Below are 25193 nucleotides of genomic sequence, written 5' to 3' on the forward strand. Positions count from 1 at the left end.
ATCATCAGGCCCTTTGCTAGGTGCTACAAACACGAAGATGGGTTAGACATAATGTCCTCAAAGAACTTAAGGGTTAAGTTGTTTAGACAAACTTGTAAATAGGCCAATTTTATTACTTTAATTATTAAATATTTGATAAAACTTGTATTTCTAAATTAGTCAATTAGGGGTAATTTTTTCCCCAGAGATGGTAGAAGTTTGGTCTTCTCAATAATACTAAAAGACATACATTTATTTACAACATAAAGGTGTGCTTAACATAAAAAAATTCTCCACCTCTCATTCCTTTCAGACCTGTTCTTTAAAATCAAGATTCTAATACTATAACTTCTTATTCTATTGGTCCTTAAATTTATACTTTACACTGTGCTATCACAATGTCTGCGCTATGGGCATCCACAAACTTGCAAACCAGGAACTGAAATGTTTAATGGTCATAAGTGGCTAAGGTACATGTTTAAGAAACACTAGAGGTCTATGTAGACTTCAGTAATCATTGGTTTAAGACGAAGTAACTCAATAGGGATATGCATGATGTAATAAATTAAATCAATTTGTGTTTCATCAATACATACCAGATAATTTTGTTAAAACGCATACTCATTTCATATTGTATTTTATTTCTCAACATATTTTCCCAAATTTTGACACATTTTTAATGCCATTATTGCTTTATAACTCAGTAATTTGAATTATCTTTAATATATATTAGAAAAGGAAGCCTAATTTTTATTTTTTTTCCCTTGAGTTTATATAGTTCTTCATTTGCTTTCTAAAATTCCAGCTAGTTCATGCAGAAGCTTAAAATATCATATTTGCCAGTATGATTGATGTGTTTGTGTGGAAGTAGGGGGTAGAAGTAAGGGAATTGGTGCAGAGGGATAGAAATGGTTGACCTGGATAATAGGTGAGAGCTACATGAGGATTTTTAGTTAATTATAAGGAGAAAACTTTCTGTTGAAATATGGACAGTAAAGAATGATTAGTCTGTCTTTAGAACTGTTCAAAAGGACTCAAACATCAGGGGAGTGCCTTGTGATTGCTTCCAACACTGGGATAATATAATCCTAGTTAAATTTAATTTGTTGATTTATTTTAGATGAAACTTAAGTGTCACAAATAAATTTAACAAATGCATTTTAAACTGAAATTAGTGAGGCAGGGAAACTTTAAAAATAAACTTAAGGGATACAATTATTTTAAATAGGACTTAATGCTTAGATAGTTATTGTATATGATAATTTTGTACTGATATTGAGTTATAAGCACCGTGGCTCTGTAGTTGTTATGTGTTGGTATTGTAATTTGGATTTTTAAATTGTATTCTTATATGTAAATCAAATAGATTGAAATTTGGGGGCTCCTCTCATGTTTTTCTGTAGTTCTTAGTTTTTAAATTTTACTTAGCTTTGACTAATAATTTTTTGTGCATTACTAATATTTTTGAAATTGAAAGGATCAGCTGTCACATATTGAAGATATCTGAATTTCAAATACAGTTTTTAGTAATTTTATTCATTTTTAAAAAACTTTTTGAGGGTCACAGGGGAGAAACTTAGTTTTTCTTCTATCCTGTCACTGTAGTTTTCAAACACAGACTAGTTTAGTCTTGAGGTATTTTTTATTTGAACATAGGAAATGCATATAGATTTTACAAGATTCTAAAACTTCAATAATGATGAAACTAATTTCTAAAATTCTAATAATCACTTTGGAGACCTACCAAAATTAAAAAGTTTCAGGTGGAAATAGTCATTGGATGATACCTAATTTTTAAAATCTCATATTTTTAACTTAGAAACTGACTTAGCAGACATGTATTATTTGATCTCCCTACAAGTTCTCAGTTGTCTCAGAAGTTTGTAACTTCTTTATTTAGATTTGTCTGCTAGTTGCATTTTCCAAATGTATTTATCTGTATGGAGATGCCCTGGATTGAAAGAATATGTAAAGGATGATACATAATTTTTATATACTACTTGTGTTTATTATTTAATACTGTATTAAAATAATTTCACTTACATGTATATTTTCCTTTTATGTTAAACACCATAGTTATTTTAAAAGCAGAGTGGACTTAGTTGCAGTCTATGATTTTTAATTTTCTTAACTTAAATACATAGTATTCTGCATGGTAAGACTGACATTATCTACAAAGCCTACAGTAAATACTAGCTGGGTTCTACTCTATACCTAAATATTAATAATATAGTCTATTAACAGAGAGAAGAATTCCTTTATTAATTTCCTTAAATAAAAGCCTAACTGATAAAGAGTTTCAAGTAAGTTTTTAATATAGAGTGTATCTTTAACCATGACAATTTGAATGAATAATAACATAGCTTAATATTTTAATTAATAATTTTACCTATTTAAAAGTGAGATGATAGTGCATTTTAGATGATAATATGCAATTGAAGCTCTTATTTTACATGAAAAATTCTTGTGTATATTACCAGAGTTCCCTGGTTATGCTTTGCTTTATCTGTAATTTGAAATTGCAAGACTCAATAATATCTGATATTGCCTCCACATCTTGGCAATATATTGAATATGCAAATAGAAAATGCCATTCTTAGAAAACTTCTGTTGTATTTATTCATATGACCTCTAGGGGGCACCAAAAGATCTGATTGCAGGCATTGCCTAGTAGATTCCAGTAGCTATTGATCTAGTTTTTGTAATCTAACAGGTGTGTGAAGAAATGCGCTATCAATTGAATAAAACCAAAATGGAGAAGGATGAGGCTGAAAAGGAGCACAGAGAGTACAGAACAAAAACTAAAAGGGATCTTGAAATTAAAGATCAGGTAAGATTTGATACAAATTAGTACCTGCAGCAATTAAAGACATAATTAATGTTTTTTTTCTGAAATTTTTGTGATTTTATTCCTGTCATTTATTTCTATTATATTCTTTCTAATTAATGGAATGATCCAATTTATACTATTAAAAGAATTTCATATACAGTTGCCTAAAATTATCACCTTTCACATGAAGTTGTGAGAATACAACTGCATGCATATGAAATTCCAATCTGACAGGTCATAAATATACATTTGGATATATGTATCTATTACTTAAAAAAGTAAAAAAAAAAGTTCTAATGCACATTTTGAACCTAAAATATATGTAAATAAAGTTCTTGAAAAATGCCAACTTGAATCCAATTTTAAGTGAAAAAGTTTAAAATTTGTGAGATGAGATGAGTTGATATGTAAACATGTCAATCAAATTGATTGTTGGCAGAGTGGAACCAGTTTTAACTAAGACTATCATGAATACGTTTGTTCAGGAAACCTAAATACAGTAAAACTGGAAATGTTGGGGAAAAAATGTTACTTACTTCAATTTAAGTTTGAACAGATGTTTTACATTATATCTTTGTTGAGATCATGTAGATACTTCAATTTTAATTGACAACATGGATAAAGTTTTTAGCGAGGCAGTTCCAAATATACTGACTTCTGATTTTCTTAGTTTTGTGTGACAGAACATTGAAAGCTTTCATTCTTTATATTCAGTGAAAGCAGGTTGATAACTCTATTCAATTAAAATAAGACTGAATTCTCATTGTCATTATTTTAAAGAAATCACTATGGTTTAAAAGGGGGTAGCCCGAAGTAAATTTTTTGAAATATATTTTAGTTCAACATTTTTTACCAAATTTTCCAACATATTTGCTTTTCAACCCAATCGGCTCTCTATGCAAATAATGCAAAGACAATTGGGAAAAGTATTGAAAATGAAAGTGATAATTAAATTTAGTACAAAAAGTTTTTCAAGTGGTGGCTTAAATTCCTGGTACTGAAATAAAATCCAAACAGCCAAAATCAAATTCTGCTTTTGCACCATGACATTCATAGTGTTATAATGAGTTTTAAATTTTCAGAAGAATTTTCATTATTAACAAATAATGTACATTTCATTATGTTCAAATAATGACACTATTTTATTCTATCCAGTTGGGGGCGTGCCTGATAGTGGAATTAAAAATCCTTTCTATCAGAAACTGAAGGTCTAGTATTACCAACCAACATGGAACTTTCCTTTTCCGATGTATCATAGCTTTTAAAAAAAGGTATCATATTGTCATGCTCCCTAGCATTATTATATACCTATCCTGTTATTCTGTAGCATCTGCTAGCATAACATTTTAGACTAACTGAAATAAGGTAGAGTCTCCAAGCTATTTAAAAATTGCATTTTAATGTTCTAGAGAGAAAAAATACTATAGGAGCAATAAGATTATAATATCTCTTATAAATAAATAACACATGCAGAAGTATTTGTAATATTTGTCTTTTCTCACTATATCTCATTTTAATTAACTACTAATGATGTGGAGGCTAAATTCTGGAGGATTTTTAAAAGGAGCAGTTTTCATTTGTAAATATTACTTGCTAAATAGTGAACCATGAACAGCTTTTATAATGATTTCAATGTTATTTTTAGATAGAGGTATGCCTTTTTAGTATGTCAGAATTAGGAATAAAATCTCCTAATAGTTTTCCAAGGTGTTTGTAATGTGATGTGCATACTATTTTTTTTCTTGGACAGAATTTGAGGAAATCTTATAGGTACTCTGTGTAACTATTCTGAATTGAACAGACAGTTGCAAAACAAGAAAGTAGTGGTGTCTCATTCCATGGATGACCTGGAGTAGCAAAGCAGCGATTGTTCTTTGGTCTTTCAGCCATGACCTGACCTTCTGTCTTTAGGAGTGAAGAGCTACTTTGCTTGGCCACCATCTGCACTCAGGAGAGAAATTTACATTTAACTTTTAAAAGCTGGGCTGTTGAACATATATCTGAAATACCTATAATATAAAGCGATTTAAGTTTTAAAGTGTTACATATCATGCAATTCAGAATAACAGGAAGGCTATCTCTATGTTTACAAATAAGATGTTCCTTGTAATATGGTCCTTTTATTTATATTTTTGTTAATCTGGCCTCTTGATACATTTTTAAAGTAGGTGGGAAACTGTCAGATTGGAATGTGGTGAGAACAAGAGCTTTTTTGATGTACACAAAATAGGGCAAATGGTCGAGCACCAAAATCATTTTCCTTGTGACCCAAGCCTTGACTCTGGCATAATTAGAAGGGAAGGTTAGGAGAGTAACAATGACAATCTCTTCCTCCCATTTTCTCCTTTTCTCTTTTTTTATTGTGTCAGGAACTGATGGGCAGATTATCCTTCCCATCAACTAACTCCTTTGTATCTCTTCAGTTAGAGCTCCTGCCAGCCTCAGAGGATGCTTCTAGCACAAAAAAAAAAAAAAGAAAAAGGACATTTGGTATGTAGAAGAATGAAAAATCTGTGCCCTGATTTTTTATTAGAAATTTTTTATAGGCAACAGTTAGACACATACACGCACTCCACTATGGGGATTTTAAAATATTTGTGAAGATAAAGAGACTATCACAATGAAATCCCACATCTCCATCACGCAGGTTCCTCATTTTGCAATTCTGTTCCCTCTACTTCACATTTTGTCTCTCCATCTTCTTTGTCATCTTCATCTTCCTTGTCATCTTTATCATCCTTTTCTTCTTCATCTTCTCTTCCTCTCCTGTCTTTTTCCCTCTCTTCTGCTTTTGAAAAATGTAAAATTATGTCATTTCACCCATAATACATACTTCTGTGTACATCTATGAAGAATTTTTTCACAGTCACTATGTCATCACACCTAACAATATTAACAGTAATTCTTTAATATCCTATAATGCACAACCCATATTCAATTTTTTCTGACCATCTCTACAATGACTGTAGTCAGCCTATTCGAATCAGGAAGATAGTTACGTTTTTATATGTTAGAATGTTATGGTGTTATCTTATTTAATAGAAAATAAAGGGAAATCTTAGAAAAATTTTGCCTTTCCCTGTCTGTTGTTATCAATAAGTTTTAAGCATAATGTCTTGATAGTGCTTTATATTTGTAAGGTACTTCAAAGGAAATATGAATTAATTCTATAGCAAACTATCTGGAGGAAATGGCTACCTTGCAGCAACCCCAATCATCATATTCTGAAAGGAGCCTGTTAGTCTGACATTCAAAATATATAATTAATTTCAAAGCCTTACATTTAAGATTTAGGAAGGCGGCAGGAAGCCCTGGCAGTACGAAGGGTAGCTGACTCTGGAATGAGTGATGCATAAGTGAAGTTTTCTTTATTAGCTTCCACTTTGGGGAATCAGTCTCAGAGATGATTCTTTACAACCCCTGATCTTTGATTAGGGCCTAATACAAAATGAAAATACAAAGTTCTTTGTTCCTAAAAACAGGAAAAAAGTGATGTTAAAGGGAATAAATTATGAAACATCTTCCTTTCTCCTGCAGTCGGCTTCTCTCCTCTTTCTCTCTCCCCTCTGTCCTTTCCCTCTTCCTCCCTCCTCCTGCATGTCATTTATTTGCTGTTTAGTGCTGGACCCCCTCCTGCATGGGATACTCATGGTGGGGGCTGCAGACCCCCATAGGTGCCCAGGACTGGGTATACAGATGGGTCCATAGTTTCCAGGTTTCCCATGCCACCAGCCAAAAAACCTGTATACCATGCCCCAGTGGGGAAGAGAGACAGTCAGTCTTCATCCCAGGGTGGGTCAGCCAGGCAGCCTCCACGTGCTGGGATCAGGGTGGGCAGAGGCTCCACGCTGAGTCCGCTGAGTGTGCTGTAGTGCCGTCAAGCAGGAGCAGGGATCGTCACCTCCATGTCCTACCCTCAGATGTCAGGGATGTACATACTCAACCCAGCCTTTCTCAGGCTCAGATCCAGTCTCCCACCAGATGTAAAGGATAATAGCAGAACTCAGGTGCATGCCTGCATGCTCAGTTGCTTCAGTTGTGTCCAACTCTTTGCGACACTGTGGACTGTAGCCCGCCAGGCTCCTCAGTCCATGGGATTCTCCAGGCAAGAATGCTGGAGTGGATTGCCATGCCCTCCTCCAGGGGATCTTCCTGACCCAGGGATCGAAACCGGGTTTCCTGCATTACAGGTGGATTCTCAGCCACCAGCGAAGCCCAGCAGAACATGTTCCTCCCCCTAACACTGCTGTGACTTGGTCCCATCCAGGGTGGAGGGCAGCACGGTCCCAAGGCAGAGGCCAGGAAGAGGAAACTGAAAGGGAACAAGTGTCCAAGCCATGAGGCAGTGGAGAGACAAGACCACAGATGTGAGTGGGGCTTCCATTGGTGCCATCAGACTTCACTAATAAAACCCAGATTCCAACATAAGATCATTAAGAAGAATTTTAAGACGTTGACCACAGAGCATTAAACTGCAAGTTCAGAGCCCTTCTAAACACAGGTCCCTATATGAGCACACTGATCACATGCCCATGAAGCCACCTTAGCTATGGGGCTAAGCAGACAGCAATTTGGTGTGCTAATGCAGGGGTCCCCAATCCCTGGGACCGGCAGTGGTCCAAGGCCTGTTGGGAACTGGCCACACAGCAAGAGGTGAGCAGTGGGCGAGCGTGGGAAGCTTCATCTGCCGCTCCCTATTGGTTGCATTATCTCCGGAACCATCGCCCCACCACTTCCTTCCTTGGAAAAATTGTCTGCCACCAGCACAACACTGTAAAGCAATTTTCCTCCAATTAAAAAATAAATTTAAAATTTGTCTTCCACAAAACTGTCCATGGTGCCAAAAAGTTTGGGGACCACCGTGCTAATGCACATATATACGTGCTTACTTACAGAGATACAAGCGTATGTTTACACACAGGTGTCCTGTAGCTGTAGAAGAGGGCTAGCAAACTGCAGCCCACCGGCAGCTCTGACCTGCAGGCAGTTGTTACAGATCAAGTTGTCACAGAGCACGGTGACCCTCGCTTGTTAATGTACTGTCTGGGGCTGCTTTCCTGCCCCAAGGCAGAGTTGAGAAGCTGTGGCATAGCCCACCACAACTGAAATACTTGCTCTCTGAGCCTTTACTGAAAATGCTTGCCAACCCCTACCCTGAGGATAAAGATAAAACTTTTGTTTCCCCGCCCTCTAGAATGTGGAGCTTTGAGATTGAAGACTCACCAATCTTGAAGTATAACGTAACAGCTTTAGAGTATTTCGCAGTATAGGAAATGCAGGAAATGTGCCTGATGCCTGATCTCTTAGTCATCTAGTGGCATCAGCAGATGGGTATATGACTGGTCATTGTGTTATTGTCTGATTAGAGGCATTTGACTTAATGGCTTGGATGGGAGTACAAATATAAATACATACATTGTTTTATAATAATAGTACAAAATGTTTAGGTTAATTTAATTCCTGTCAAAGATAAGACTTTCTTATCAGTATGGTGTAAGTTAGAACTCTGGAGTTGTGGCTAATATTGCATAGGAAGTGTTGAAGTTCAAAATTACCTGAATGGGGTAATCAAAGAAAATATTTAAGGGTAAAGCACATATACAAAAGAAAGAAATCTGCAAAATCTTACTAGAAAATTAGGGCAAAAAAAGGATTTGAGGGTTGCTCCTATCTACAGCAGCGTGACTCCACACTTTAATGCTGACATTAAAAAATGTAGACTGTGTCAACACAAGAGTTATAAGTTCAATTGAATTAATTAGATTTTTGGGAGTAGTACATCTGTTTTGTATGGCTTTGTGTAGAGAGGAAGCCCTACGTGTCCTAAAGTACGACCTACTTAAGACCTGAGAAATAACAGCAATAGAGGAAAGTTGAAGAATTGTACCTTTCTACTTAGAGAAGACTGAAACATTGCTTCACTTGTCTTTAAGGACTTGACATAATTTCAAGGAGAAAGTTAAACACTTGATCTTTAGTAAGGAAAGAATAAGAACAAAGAGATTTAATCACAGCAACTGGAAATTATAGTAGCCCAAAATAAGAATTTTCTGACAGCAAGAAGATTGAAATAGATTGCTGTAACAGATCATGAAACTTTTAGCTTTAAACAGCCGCTAATGGATCTCTGAGGTCCATTGTCTTTTATTTGATTCTGGAAACATCCTAGGAACATTTCATTGTCTGTATTAACGTGGCTACTAGGGGTATTAATATTTGTCTTTTCTATAATTTAGGGCTTCCTTAGTGGCTCAGATGGTAAATAATCTGCCTGCAATGCAGGAGACCCAGGTTTGATCCCTGGGTGATGAAGATCCCCTGGAGAAGGAAATGGCAACCCACTCCAGTATTCTTGCCTGGAGAATTCCATGGACAGAGGAACCTGAGGGGCTACAGTTCCTGGGGTCATAAAGGGTCAGACATGACTGAGTGACTAACACTTTCACTATCATTCATAATTTGGCACTTACAGATTAAAATAAAATCCTGTTCGGCTCTGTTCTCTCTTATGTGTCTGTAATGCTATATACTCTCTTCAGGGGGCTTTTGGGGAATATACTGAGATAATGGAGGCTTCTGAGAGCTAGGCTTCAGAGACTATCCACCCAGCACCTGCAGCCTCACTTCTAGCTCTGAAAAATGACTGGGAGGGGCCGCTTGGGCACGCCGTTCGTGCATGTAATCACTTGGTCCTGGTGATGACAGAGTTGCTCTCCAGTGTTCTTCACACCCTCTTTCAGTGATGGAGGTTTAGCACATTCCTCTCCCTGCTCCTCACTTAGACTGTAGCCCAGAGGGCTTGGCCTGCCCACACCAGCTACGCTAGACACTGTGGGGTGATAACTGGAAGACCCAGGTCCTGCCCTTAGGGGGTTTATATTCTAGTTTAAGAGCCAGAGTACACATTTGAACATGCCTAAAAAATACTTGTAAAGTAGCATATCGACAAGTGCAAATTAATGTAGTGTGAACTTCATGCTGGCTACAGCCCATGAGAGGAGAATCTGGTTCCATGTGTGTGATGCAATAAAGCTTTTTTTTTTTTTTTTAAATAGCATCTTCCCTAAGTATGCCCTAAAGCATTGTTCAATATACTTAGATAAATTTGTGTTCTTATCACAGCCCAACCAAGAATTCTGAGAAAAATTTTCACCCTGGCGTATGTCTAATAAATCAGCTTCTTTTGTTCTTGTGCTATGGGATGCTTGAATGGGACAAATAGGGTTATGTAAATAATTTAAAATATCTCCATTTAATAAAATATTACCAATTTGTTATTTTTCTGAAATACCATATAAAGTTAATTTCTTCATTTAAAATCATAATTACATTCATAGGATCAGAAAATTAGCAGTAAAAAAAAGTAAGTTTGATTTTTTTGAACAAAGAAACAGTTCGACATCAATCCAGGGAAGAATATCAAGTTGCAAGTCCTTGGGGCATTTAGCATGAATAACTTTAATAATGATTTGGGCAGTGGTTTTAGGTGACAATATATGTATATCTCATTCATAAAAACACTATAGAAATTCATATGGTCGAAAAAGTCATTTGATTTTCTAGGAAAGATGATAATGCTATTCACCGTAATAATACATCTTTAAAAAAATCAAATGTGTAAGCAGAAACAATGTATGTGAAAGTAACAATTCAGGGCTATTTAGCACTAATGGTACAAATAAGAAACAAAACAAGCCCCTTTAGAAATAACCTGTGTTATGGGATGAACATTTAGACAAATGCTTACCTCCGGAAAGGAATATAAAACTGTAAAGAGAAGTCAAAAAACATTTTTGTGTTTAAAGAAGTCATAAGATTCATCAAACTATTGATTCTAAAGAAATGTAATTTTTGCTGTAATTCAGTTTCAGTGAATGATACATATTTTGGTCCTTAAAAATTTGGGGCATACTTATTTTGACTTTAAAAGTTGACCCAACCTTCCAACCTTACAGATTATCTTCTCTAGCTACAAAGTCAGAAATTCTGGTGACTACCAGGTGCGGCAACTCTTTGAGTACATTTGCATGCGGGTCGGTAAACTGGATGATATTAGACATAGGACAGCTACAGCTGCTTTATTTATAGTCCAGAAATATTAGTACCAATATCCAGTATAAATATTACTAATTACTACATATGTGTACATTTAAAAACAATATTTATTGTATAAACAGAAGCACATTCACAGAAGCCAATGATTCCATCACCCAATAGAGCAAATTATTTTCATTTTTCTGTTTTACTTTCTACTTTTTGTCCATATGCATATATATTATTTTCAAGTGGTAAATACAGCCTAGATATAATTTTGATTTTTACTTTTTTCACTTAACAGTATCTTAAGCTATTTATGTGTTGCTGCCTTCTCTTCATAGATCGCTTTACTGTGGTCATTTACATGGATTGGATTGGCCAGAAAGTTCATTTGGGTTCAAAACCTGAATGAACTTTCTGGTCAACCAGTGCTTTCAAAAGAAAGTGATACATCATATTTTGAAGAGAACAGATGCTGTTATAAATTTAGAATCCTTTTACCCTAGACTTCATTTGTTTCTTTAATTCAACAACCATATATTGCATGTACTATCCTGACCTAGAATAACCTTCTGTTCTTTTTTGTTGTTTTTTGGTGTGTAGTAGCATTACAATGGCACCCCACTCCAGGACTCTCACCTGGAAAATCCCATGGACGGAGGAGCCTGGTAGGCTGCAGTCCATGAGGTCGCACAGAGTCGGACATGACTGAGCGACTTCACTTTCACTTTTCCTTTCATGCATTGGAGAAGGAAATGGCAACCCACTCCAGTATTCTTGCCTGGAGAATCCCAGGGACGGGGGAACCTGGTGGGCTGCAGTCTATGGGGCTGCACAGAGTCGGACACGGCTGAAGTGACTTAGCAGCAGCAGCAGCAGCAGCCTTACAATGTTATGTTAGTTTCTGCTGCACAAGGAAGTGAACCACCCTATGCACATATCCCCTTCCTCCTACTCTCTCACCCCACCCCTCTAGGTCACCACCAAGAGCACCAAGCTGAGCTCCCTATAGAGCAGTGAACTTCTATTCTTAAAAAGGGGAGTATGTATCAATAAGATAGGTTTCCAAATAAGTATATTTCAAAGACCATAATGACTGTCATTAGCAAGCCGCAAAAGCGTATGCGGATTTAGGAGAAGGAGAGAGGACAGAGTTGAAGGATGGTAAAGATGTTGCCCACCATGGGTGGGAGATGAAGGCATGTAGGTTGGAAGAAGGCAGATTGAACAAAGAAATGGAGATGGGCCTGTAGGGGAAGGAGGAAGTATTCAAGGAATGTATGTATCTTTTGCAAAGAAGGCAATGGCAACCCACTGCAGTACTCTTGCCTGGAAAATCCCATGGATGGAGGAGCCTGGTAGGCTGCAGTCGATGGGGTTGCACAGAGTCGGACACGACTGAGCGACTTCACTTTCACTTTTCACTTTCATGCACTGGAGAAGGCAATGGCAATCCACCTCAGTGTTCTTGCCTGGAGAATCCCAGGGACAGGGGAGCCTGGTGGGCTGCAGTCTATGGGGTTGCACAGAGTCGGACACGACTGACGCGACTTAGCAGCAGCAGCAGCATGTATCTTTTGATTCCATAGCATGCTTGTATCACTGACCTCAGTATTTCAAGTGCCATGTCCCTGTTATAAAAGATTGCCCATAGAAAAAAGGTTTATATCAGTCTCAGAATCCCAGTGTAATTGCCTACTTACAACATTCTGCATGTCCTACCACCAGGCACAGAAGTCATATTTTATTTTGGGAATATTTAAGTTTTTCATTTCTTTTTCAGGGTTTTCTATATAATGAGACAATTTTAAGATTTTCAAACTTCAGATGACATACAACAAAATGACATTTTATTTAAGTGTTAGGGGACTTCCCTGGTGGTTCAATGGCTAAGACTCCATGCTCCCAATGCCGGTAGCCTGGGTTCCATCCCTGGTCAGGGAACTAGAGCCCACATGCTGATTAAACACTAGTCCACCCTTATGGCAGAAAGTGAAGAGGAACTAAAAAGCCTCTTGATGAAAGTGAAAGAGGAGAGTGAAAAAATTGGCTTAAAGCTCAACATTCAGAAAACAAAGATCATGCATCTGGTCCCATCACTTCATGGGAAATAGATGGGGAAACAGTGGAAACAATGTCAGACTTAATTTTTCTGGGCTCCAAAATCACTGCAGATGGTGACTGCAGCCATGAAATTAAAAGACGCTTACTCCTTGGAAGGAAAGTTATGACCAACCTAGATAACATATTGAAAAGCAGAGACGTTACTTTGCCAACAAAGGTCCATCTAGTCAAGACTATGGTTTTTCCAGTGATCATGTATGGATGTGAGAGTTGGACTGTGAAGAAAGCTGAGCGCTGAAGAATTGATGCTTTTGAACTGTGGTGTTGGAGAAGACTCTTGAGAGTCCCTTGGATTACAAGGAGATCCAACCAGTCCGTTATAAAGGAGATCAGCCCCTGGGTGTTCTTTGGAAGAAATGATGCTAAAGCTGAAACTCCAGTCCTTTGGCCACCTCATGGGAAGAGTTGACTCATTGGAAAAGACTCTGATGCTGGGAGGGATTGGGGGCAGGAGGAAAAGGGGACGACAGAGGATGAGATGGCTGTATGGCATCACCGACTCGATGGGCGTGAGTTTGAGTGAACTCCGGGAGTTGGTGATGGACAGGGAGGCCTGGCGTGCTGCGATTCTTGGGGTCGCAAAGAATCGGACACGACTGAGCAACTGAACTGAACTGAACTGAATGATCCGAAGAATTGATGCTTTTTAACTGTGATGTTGGAGAAGGCTCTTAATAGTCCCTTGGACAGCAAGGAGATCCAACCAGTCAATCCTAAAGGAAATCAGTCCTGAATATTCATTGGAAGAAGTGATTCTAAAGCTGAAACTCCAATACCTTGGCCACCTGTTGCAAAGAACTGACTCATTTGAAAAGACTCTGATGCTGGGAAAGATTGAAGGTGGAAGGAGAGGGGGACAACTATAGAGGATGAGATGGCTGGATGGTATCATTGACTCAATGGACATGGGTTTGTGCAGGCTCTGGGAGTTGGTGATGGACAGGGAAGCCTGGTGTGCTGCAGTCCATGGGGTCATGGAGAGTCAGACATGACTGAGCGACTGAACTGAACTGAATCTGCAGTGACGACTAAAGTCCTACTCTGAATTAAGAATGAAGTTCTATTGGAAAGATTGTAGGCCACAGCAAACTTCTCAAGGTACTATTTTGGATAATAGAATTTGTATGCCATAACTAAATATCCTGCATGCTGCAGTTAATACCTGGCACAGCCAAATATTGGAGAAGGAAACAGCAACCCACTCCAGTATTCTGACCTGGAGAATTCCATGGACTCTGTAGTCCATGGGGTCACAAAGAGTCAGACATGACTGAGCGACTTTCACTTCACTTCACTACAGCCAAATATAAATAAAAAGTATCTTTTAAACCAAAGTATATTCCTACTCTAAAAATAAAGTGTTAGACTTGAGTAGGATGAGTTGTCTAGAAATAAGAGAACTGACAGTTACCTTAATGATTTGTAGAACATTTCCACATGACTGATAATGGAAGGCGAAACACAGAGTGTACAGTGTATTATTTTAGCTGTGGAGTGTGAGTCCAAAGACTTGATTGACTTCTTGATTTGACTTTTCAGCTAACTTCCTGAGCACACCTCTGAGAGCCTCGTTTTCTTTCCCAGTAAAGTAAGAAGCTTGGCTAAGTGAAAGTTAAATTTTCTTTATGTCTCGAATGCCCATGTTTCCAGAAACATAAATATATTTCTTCTATTCTTAACTATGAATTAAGTATTAATAAAATCAATAAAATTACATGCAGTGTTATTCCAAACTTGCCATTCTCTCTGATTTATAAAAATGACATTTCTGTTACAATAAGAAAGAACTTTTGCTATTACCTTAGATTATATTCTTTTCATTATGATGAATGCTAGAGCAATAAAGTGTCTAGCCTTTAAACAGTTGAATTAAGTTATGAGATAGACATCAGTTAACCTGCAATAAGAATTAAAGATCTACTCTGAATTAAGAAAGAAGTTCTATAGGAAAGATTTTAGTCAATAGCAAACTTCTCAACAGTATTTTGGCGGAAAGGTCACTCTTCAGGAAGCCCGCAGAATTAAATACTCTCAGCCAGGGTTTTGTATCTATGTGAACCCCTGATCCTCAGGAATAAATTGGTAACTCCTTGAGACGTGGCATTAATAGTTGATGCTTTAAGTTTCAGTTTTTCCTTGGTGCTGTCTCATAAACAGAGCCCTGGAATGAAATGCTATGGTAATACTGGATCTAGATGACCTAGAATATGATATTTTTTGTACTTTGATTTTTTAATCATCAGAATGAGAACAGATTTTTAATTCTGTTGGAGAATTCACATATCCTTGACCCTTATTGGAGTCCAGCCTGAGAGACTGCCCTAGACAGAGATCCTAAATGTAACTAACTGCAGGGTGCTCATGACTATTAATACATTGCAAGGTGTTTAGATTTTCATGTTGCTATTCTTAAGAGATGGTCAAGGTAATTTAACCTTTTTTGTTGTTGTTAAGATCTGTATTTAAGTGGATCACTTACACTGACATTCAGATTTTAGGGAAAAGACAAAAAAACAGAAGTGTCCTAATTTCTAGCCTGCTTTATACTTCCCTGGGAATTTTTGGCATTCCCTGTGGGAAATAGAAAATTCTTTTCTGTAAGACTCTCTCCACTCACAACTGAAGTTCTGATATTCATTCATACTCATCCTCTCTGTCTTGCTCTCTTCTTCCCCCTGACTCTCCACCCATGTCCCCCATCCTGTGGTAAGAAAACACACAAATAATAGCATTAACCTGGCTTCAGAAATCATGAGTCAAGTTGTGGTTGACAGGTCCCCATAAAATGCAAGGGAATGCTCCTATCTTAGAGTGGCAACCAAGGAAGACAGGGATGTAAAAACTTTTAGGGAAATCTTACGAAGATGGAGGAGAAAGACTTACTGAATTGCTTGACATGAAATGTTGTCCCATCATTGCAAGTACTGCCTTTTCTTTTGGGCCCTTCTTTCACTTGCTCAGAGTTTTCTGCATAGAAATCTGAATATACCCATTTAAAAAAAATGATTGAAATTAGTTGATTTACAATGTTGTGTTAGTTTCAGGTGCCTAGCAAAGTGATTCAGTTATATCTATATATAGATATGTATAGAGTCTTTCCATTATAGGTTATTATACAAGATATTGTGTATAGTTTCCTACGTGTCACAGAAGATTTTTGTTGGTTATCTGTTTTCTATGTAGTAGTATGTACATTTTTATTCAAAATGCCAAATTTATCCCTATCCCATTTCCTGTTGGGGCTTCCCTGATGGCTTAGCAGGTAAAGAATCTACTTGCAATGCAGGAGATGTAAGAGATGTGGGTTCGATCCCTGGGTTGGGAAGATCCCCTGGAGGAAGAAATGCAACCCACTGAAGTATTCTTACCTAAAAAATCCCATGGACAGAGGAGCTTGGTGGGCTACAGTCCAAAGGGTCGCAAAGAGTCAGATACAACTAAACCACTGAGCACGCACTCACCTTTCCAACTTTGGTAATCATAAATTTGGTTTCTATATCCGCGAATCTGTTTTGTAAATAAGTTCATTTGTATCATGTTTTTAAATTCCATGTTTAAATGGTATAATATTTATCTTTCTCTGTCTGACTTACTTAATGTGGTAATCTCATACTGAGAGGTAACTGTCATATCCTAATTTGAATTAGAAACTTTAGGCTGTCATTTTCAACTTATCTCTACACTTAAGTTTATCACAGAAAAATAGGGCTGGGTCAGTATTTCTTCCCTAAAGAAGTGAAAGTCCACTGCTGCTGCTGCTGCTGCTGAGTCGCTTCAGTCGTGTCCGACTCTGTGCGACCCCATAGACGGCAGCCCACCAGGCTCCCCCGTCCCTGGGATATTCCAGGCAAGAGTACTGGAGTGGGGTGCCATTTCCTTCTCCAGTGTGTGAAAGTGAAAAGTGAAAGTGAAGTCGCCCAGTCGTATCCGACTCTTCGCTACCTCATGGACTGCAGCCTACCAGGCTCCTCCGTCCATGGGATTTTCCAGAGTACTGGAAAGTCCACTATGTGCATAGTAATTGAAGCTGTTTAAGGGTTTATATATCAAGAGCCAGATATGTTTTGATTTAAAAGGGGAGTTAAGGTAAATGGATGGATCAAATATCTATTTATGTATTAAAAATCTATAAATATATATCTTTGTGTGTGTGTATATATAGGTACATACATGTATATGTACGAGTGTATGTGTCTTTTATATATATATATATATATATTTATCACTAATATGTAATACAAGACGTATGACTTACTGATAAACAGGGTTTTCTTGAGCAGAGCCTGAAGTCTCTAAATGCTGAATTTAGGATATCTTTGACTTACCTCATCAGCCAGGAGAGAACAAAGAAACCTTGAGTTGTTCCAGTTATAAAAACAAGAAGAAAAGAGGAAAAGAAAAACAAAGTAGGAAGAGAAAATGAGGAAGATTTTACAAGGCATTCTAAAGTCATACTAAGAATAACTGGGCTTTCACCTCTACTTACTTACCTCTACTTAGTTTCACATTCAATTATAACTCAGAAGGAGCCAACATGACCACAGATCCACCATTATATTCCATCAGTATTTTCAGGAGGGATCCATAATCATGGATTTTTTAAAACTGTAACTGCTGTAGTTCTTCTTCTCCACCCCCATTTCCCTCAACCGTTGCTGATTGTTGAGAGTAAGTTCATGTAGCTTGGCATTTTTCAGACCATGCTTTCTAACCACATAGCAATAAAATTCATGAAGCTAATTTTTATCTTTTGTCTTCCTAGTTTCAGTGGCTACATATGAAGGATCAAAGGGAGGACATCAGATAATAAAGGGCAATAGTTTGATGGGCACTGAGGATTAATGACTTATTCTGGCCCCTTCATTTCATAAATGATTAGGCTGTGAGTGAGCCAAGAGTGAATGCCTCATTTTAAAGAATCTATTTATTTAACTATTAGTTACTGGTAACCTATTAGGTGTCACTAACAAATAGGCACTGGGGTTGAATTGAGAAACAAAATGTATTTATTATTTACACAACTCTTATAGTCTGGTGAGACCATTAAATGTGATGAGATGAGGGCTGAGTGGAAGGGTAGCTTACTGTGGTGGGAGAGGGTTCAAAAATATTTTACACAATAGTCAGTCAGTTTTCAACATGGATAATAAGAAAATTCAATGGATGAAATACAGGTTTTCAACAAATGATGCTGGGAAAACTGAATATCCAGTTGTAAAAGAATACAGTTGGGCCCCTACCTTTTGTTCTTTGTAAAAGTAAATTCAAAGTAGATGAAAAACCTAAATGTAAATGTAAGAGCTAAACTTATACAATTCTTGCAAGAAGACATTGACATAAATCTTTGTGAACTTGGACTAGGCAATGACTTTTTGGATAGGACACTAAAAGCATAAGCAACAGCAGAAAAAAATAGATAAATTGGATATCATCAAAATTAAAAATGTCTGTGGTTCAGAGGACATCATCAAGATAGTGGCAAGAAAACCCACAGAATGGGAGAAAATTTTTACAAATCACCTAATCTGATAAGAGACTTGTTTCTAGAATGTATAAAGCAGGCTTACAATTTAATAATAAAAACCCAATTCAAAATCAGGCAAAGCATCTTAATAGATATTTTTCCAAAGAAGATGTACAAATGACAAATAAACACATGAAAAGATGCTCATCATTAGCTGTCAGAGAAATGCAAATCAAATCAAAAGTGAGATACTACTTCACACCTGCTAGGATGGCCATAATCAAAAAGATAGATAAAAACAAGTGTCGACAAGGATGTGGAGAAATTGGAGCATCATATATTACTGGCAGAATTATAAGCTATGCAGCTGCTTTGGTAAATAGTGTGATAGTTTCTCAAAAGTTTCAACTTAAAGTTTCCATATGACCAGTAATTCTGCTACTGTGTATATACCCCATAGAAATGAAACATGTCCACAGAAAAACATATGAGTGTTCATAGTAGCATTACTCATAATAGCCACAAACTAATAACCCAAATGTTTTTCAACTAATAAAAGGATAAATAAAATGTGATTATCTCTATCTATAAAGCTATGTGTTGGCAATAAAAAGGAATGAGGTGCTGATACATTCTACAACATGGTTGAACCCTGAAAATATTCCACTTAGTGGAAGAAGTTAGTCACAAAAGACAGCATATTGTATGATTCCATTTACATGAAATGTTCAGAATAGGCACATCTATAGAGAAAGATTAGTAGATGCTTGGATTGAGTGGATTGAGGGCAAATGGGGAGTACTGCTGATGGGTATGGACTTTCTTTTGGCGTGAAAAAATGTTCTAAAATTCGTTAAAGTGATGGTTGCCCACCTCTTGAATATACTAAAACACATTCAATGATATACTTTAATGGAGGAATTGTATGTGAATTATGTCAATAAAGTTGTTATAAAAAAGATTTTACCATAAAATTCATATTTCAACATAGTCTGGAGGAGAAAAAAAGAGAGTGGGAAAGGAAGGCCACTCAGCAAAATGGGTAGAATATGCAAAGACACTGTTTGTTCTATATATACCTGAGGGCAAAAGGAGGCATAGGAGATGAGGAGAGAACACTGAGCCCTAGAAAACTATCATTTGCCAGAAATGTCTGTAAACTACAAAGTCAGAGTCCATATCTTATTCATCATTGTATCTCTAGTATCCAGCACAAAGAAGGCCTACTACAAGTTTTATCTGTTAGTTGAATGATTAAATAAATTAATGCCTAAATGAGCTAAAGAATTTTAAATAATTAATGCGTGCGTGCTAAATCACCTCAGTCGTGTCTGAGTCTTTGCGACCCTATGGTCTGTAGCCCACCAGGCTCCTCTGTCCATGGGATCCTCCATGCAAGAATACTCAAGTGGGTTGCCATGCCCGCCTCCAGGGGATCTTCCTGACCCAGGTATCAAACCCACGTCTCATGCCTCCTGCATTGGCAGGCAGTTTCTTTACCACCAGCGCCACCTGGGAAGCCCAAATAATTAATAACCGTGCCTAAACTAGTTGACAGATCCTCTAACTCCTAGTCCATCTTTGTTGTGCTATATCAGGCAGAAAGTTTTTTAATACAATTTCAAAAGGTTACTTCCCATTTACAGTTATTACAAAATACTGGCTGTATTTCCCATGGTGTACAACACTTCCTCGAGCCTATCTTACATTCAATAGTTTGTACTTCCCACTCCCCTATTCCTGTGTTGCTCCCCACTGCTGGTAACCACTTGTTTATTCTCTAGTGGTGTATTATCTGTGAGTCTGATTCTTTTATGTTATATTCGTTAGTTTGTTATATTTTTTAGATTCCATATATAAGTGATATCATACAGTACTTGTCTTCTCTATGTTATTTTACTTAGCATAGTGCTCTCTATGTCCATCAAATTTCATTCTTTTTTTATAACTGAGTAGTATTCCATTGTATATGTACACCACATCTTCTCTATCTTTTCATGTATTAGTGGACACTTAAGTTGTTCTCATGTCTTAGTGATTGTAAATAATGCTTCTGTGGATGTTGGGGTACATGTATCTTTTCGAATTAGTGTTTCTGTTTTTGTTTTTTGGATATATACCTAGGAGTGGAATTGCTGAATCATATGGTAGTTCCAGTTTAAACTTTTTGAGAAACCTCCATACTGGTTTCCTCCATACTGGCTCCATACTCCAAACCTCCATACTGGTTCCGCCAACTTACACTCCCACCATCCGGTATACAAGGGTTCCCTTGCTCCACATCATTGCTAGTATTTGTTATTTGTAGACTTTTTGATTATAGCCATTCTGACAGGTGTGAGGTGATATCTCTTACTGGTTTTTATTTGCATTTCCATGATGATTAGCAATGTTGAGGATCTTTTCATGTGCTTCTTGGCCATCTGCATTTCCTTTTTGGAAAATGTCTATTAGGTTCTGCCCATTTATTAATTCTGTTGTTTTTTTGATGTTGAGTTGTGTGAACTATTTGTATATGTCGGGTATTAATTTCATATTTGTCATATCATTTCCAAATATTTTCTCCCATTCAGTAGCTTGTCTTTTCATTTTGTCAATGATTTGCTGTGCAAAAGCTTTTAAGTTTAATTGTGTTCAGTTGCTCAGTCGCGTTCAACTCTTTGCAACCCCATGACTGCAGCACACCAGGCTTCCCTGTCCTTCACCATCTTCCAGAGCTTGCTCAAACTCATGTCCATTGAGTCGGTGATGCCATCCAACCATCTCATCCTCTGTCATCCCCTTCTCCTCCCACCTTCAATCTTTCCCAGCATCAGGGTCTTTTCCAATGAGTCAGTTCTTCACATCAGGTGACCAAATTATTGGAGTTTCAGCTTCAGCATCAGTCCTTCCAATGACTATTCAGCACTGATTTCCCTTAGGATGGACTGGTTTGATCTCCTTGCAATCCAAGAAACTCTCAAGGGTCTTCAACACCACAGTTCAAAAGCATCAATTCTTTGGTGCTCAGCTTTCTTTATAGTCCAACTCTTACATCCATACATGACTACTGGAAAAACCATAGCTTTGCCTAGACAGACCTTTGTTGGCAAAGTAATGTCTCTGCTTTTTAATAGGCTGTCTAGGTTGGTCATAAATTTTCTTCCAAGGAGCAAGTGTCTTTTAATTTCATGGCTGCAGTCACCATCTGTAGTGATTTGGAGCCCCCAAAAATAAAGTCTCTCACTGTTTCCATTGTTTCCCCATATATTTACCATGAAGCGATAGGACCAGATGCCATGATCTTAGTTTTCTGAATGTTGAATTTTAGGCCAACTTTTTCACTCTACTCTATCCCTTTCATCAAGAGGTTCTTTAGTTCTTCTTTGCTTTCTGCCATAAGTGTGGTATCATCTGCATATCTGAGGTTATTGATATTTCTCCCTGAAGTCTTGATTCCAGCTTGTGCTTCATCCAGCCTGGCATTTCACATGATATACTCTGCATATAAGTTAAATAAGCAGGGTGACAATATACAGCCTTGACGTACTCCTTTCCTGATTTGGAACTAGTCTGTTGTTCCATGTCCATCTTTACAGGTGTTATTGAAGTAATGTCCTAATTGGCTTCCTTTTTTTCCTGCTTCAATGCATTTTAGTCCCTTTATGGACAGAGAGATCTGTTAAATTCTGTGTCAAATATTGTCCCGCTTCTGATTGCAACTACCAGTGATTCCCTACCTCAGATATGGAAAGGCAAAATTTCCACAATTGATCTATAAGATGCTGCAAAGTCCATCCCTCCAGTTAACCTCTCTGCCCCTCATCTCCTATTTTTCTCCTCCGTTGCTCTGCTCTAGTCATACTGGCTTCCTTGCTGTTCCTCACACACATCAGATACACAATCCCATTCAGGGCCTGTGTCTTTCTCTTCCCTTTGTCTGGACCGCTTTTCTGCATGGTGACCTAATGGATCACTAGTTTAATCACTGCCCAGCAAATAATTGCTTTGATATCATCTCCTCTGTGAGCCCATCCCTGACCACCTTATTTTAAATTGTATATCATTCCCCCAGTACTCTCTTTCCCCTTTCTGCTTTATTGTACTCTATATCTTACTCATTTATTGTGTGTGTTATCTGTTTTTTCCTTGCCACAATATTAGTTTTATGAAGTAATTCCCCTTCAATATGTATATAACACATTAGCAAAGACAAACTGTGAATTGAATCAGTGTTCTTCCATTTAACAGATTGACATATTTTCCCATTTGCATTTAGAAACATAATTCCAAACTCTTTTTTTTTTTAATAGTTTACCAGACCCTGTGTAATCTGATCACCAACTGTCTTAATACCTACCCTTATCTATTCTTCCTGTCTCCATTCACTTGAGCCTCATAGTTTTTCTTTAGTTTCTCAAAGATGTCAAGGCCTTTGGACAAATGTCGACCTTTTCTGTTCTTCTTCACTCTTCCTGTGGTTAACCAACTCTTTCTCTGTCTTTGGTTTCCACTTAAATGCCTTCACTTCTCTATTAACATATATCCTGCTGCACACCACCCCATTATTCTCTCGTAGTACCTTGTTTGTTTCCTTCATGAAACCTACAACTTTATATGATTTTTTTTTTACTTAAAAAAATCTGTCTCTTTCATTGGAATATAAGTTTGAGGTCAGATTCTCTTACTTGTCACATCCTCTTTTGTATTCCAGTGCTTCAGTGCCTAGCACGCAGTTAGGGTCACCATAACTGGATAGGTGGGTGGTTAGGTAGCCAGGAGTTCAGACCCTGAAAGTAGATAGCCTGAAGTCAAATTCTTACTTTAGTATCTATAATACTATCTGGTGAACTTGGTCAAATAATTAATACTTACTATGTCCAAGCCTTTTTGTCATATCTGTAAAATGAGGATAGATAAAATTACCACTTTGGGGGGTTTTGTAAAACCCTTGAGGTAATCTCATAGCCCAGGACATATTAATAAATGATCTATGGTTATTGTTTAGTTTCTAAGTTGTGTCCGACTCTGCAACCCCATAGACTGTAGGCCGCCAGCCTCCTCTGTCCGTGGGATTTTCCTGGCAAGAATACTGGAGAGGGTTTCCATTTCCTTCTCCAGGGGATCTTCCTGACGTAGGGATCGAACCCAAGTCTCCTATGTCTCCTGCATTGGCAGGCAGATTTTTACCATTGAGCCACCAGGGAAGCTCTTAAAGTGATCTCTAGATATTAATAATTATTATTTTTATACTGATGTTACTATTATTATTCACATTCTCTATTGTCAGTTCTGCCTCCTGTCTGTATTCTATTTTATTTATATTTTTAAAAATCATGTCTTTTTTTTTTTAACTTTTTATTTTATACTGGAGTATAGCCAATTAAGTAGGAGGACATGGCAACCCACTCCAGTATTCTTGCCTGGAGAATCCCCATGGACAAAGATGCCCGGAGGGCTGCAGCCCATAAGGTCACACAGAGCCGGAAACGACTGAAGCAACTTAGCACGTCCATAGCCAACTAATAATGCTGTGATAGTTTCAGGTGGACAGCAAATGCATACATGCATCCATTCCCCCCACGCTCCCCTCCCATCCAGGCTGCCACGTAACACTGAGCAGAGTTTTCTGTGCTATACAGTGGGCCCTTGTTGTTCTTTTTTATCTAGTTGCTTTACAGAGCTATGATGATAACTAAATATGATATTTTGGGTATGACCTCAGCAGTACATAGAATTGGAGCTATCATCTAAGCTTATATTAATCTAGCTTCAGAGCCAGTTATCATTTAGGTTATGTGTTTATCAAATGTGTCTCATTGTGAACTTTTGTGAGTTTAAATTCAGTTAAAACCCCTAATGGCATAAGTGTCCTGCCCTACAATTGGGCAGTAAGTACAGATTATTTGCATTTGTCTGTTTGAAATTTGATCATTTTAGTTTGGATGAATGGTGTCAGCTTGTCTGAACCCTTTTGGATTCTGGTTTTAACATTTCACCATAATAAATTAGTCCTCTCAGGTTTATGTCACAGGCAGATTTGATCATCATGTCATTGGTGCCTTCATTAAAATCAGTGGTTTAAACAGTATAACATGAATGGCAGGGCACAGCCCTGCAGCCTGTAGCTGACGACCTCCTTGTAGATTGATATTTTCCATTCTGTCTTCTGTATGATGTGTTTGTTTTCCTGTTTAAGAACCAAACCATTTACCTTCTTCAAAGTAACTCTAGTCAATCAAAGATATTTACTTTCATACCTACTGTTTACTTTCATACCTACTATTTATGGTCTGCTTACTTGCCTGAGAATCCCAGGGATGGCAGAGCCTGGTGGGCTGCCGTCTCTGGGGTCGCACAGAGTCGGACATGACTGAAGTGACTTAGTAGTAGTAGTAGTAGTAGTAGGTACTACTGAACTATTAGGTACCCTTGGGTGCCATTGACAGAAGAATATAATGATGGCAAATAGTGAAAAATTAGGCATGGGTAGCTAAGAAATCAAAGTTCCTTTATAAATATGGAGCAGATTTCTAGTTGGCAGGATTCAAACCTGTATTGGGAATCTCCCAATGGAAGAGGAATGGACCTCCCTGGAATTCTAATTTCTTCATTTAAATAATCTGGATAAATGGATTAAATTGGAAATTTGAGGAATTAGAGTCTACAGAAACACTTTTTTTGAGATCTTATTGATTCTATTGACCTACTCTCATTTTAAAAGTCTTATTATGTCCATACACATATATCAAATCATTATGTTGTATACCTGAAAGTAAT

At 37.4% G+C, this 25193-nt stretch overlaps 1 protein-coding gene across 25 annotated transcripts in view; it reads left to right on the top strand.

Annotated features, from left to right (window-relative positions):
• The window catches only part of SDCCAG8 (SHH signaling and ciliogenesis regulator SDCCAG8), a 244979-nt gene that overhangs the window by 84051 nt on the left and 135735 nt on the right, over positions 1–25193 (top strand). For all 25 annotated transcript variants that reach the window (XM_086344898.1, XM_086344900.1, XM_086344899.1 and 22 more), the window contains one exon: positions 2693–2809. In XM_086344898.1, the coding sequence (XP_086201024.1) occupies positions 2693–2809 (117 nt within the window). The remainder of the gene's footprint in view (positions 1–2692; positions 2810–25193) is intronic.

The sequence above is a fragment of the Bos grunniens genome, chromosome 16 (assembly GCF_055505025.1).
Source record: "Bos grunniens cultivar Pamir isolate PY7600 chromosome 16, Bosgru_T2T1.0, whole genome shotgun sequence".
Lineage (NCBI taxonomy): Eukaryota > Metazoa > Chordata > Mammalia > Artiodactyla > Bovidae > Bos > Bos grunniens.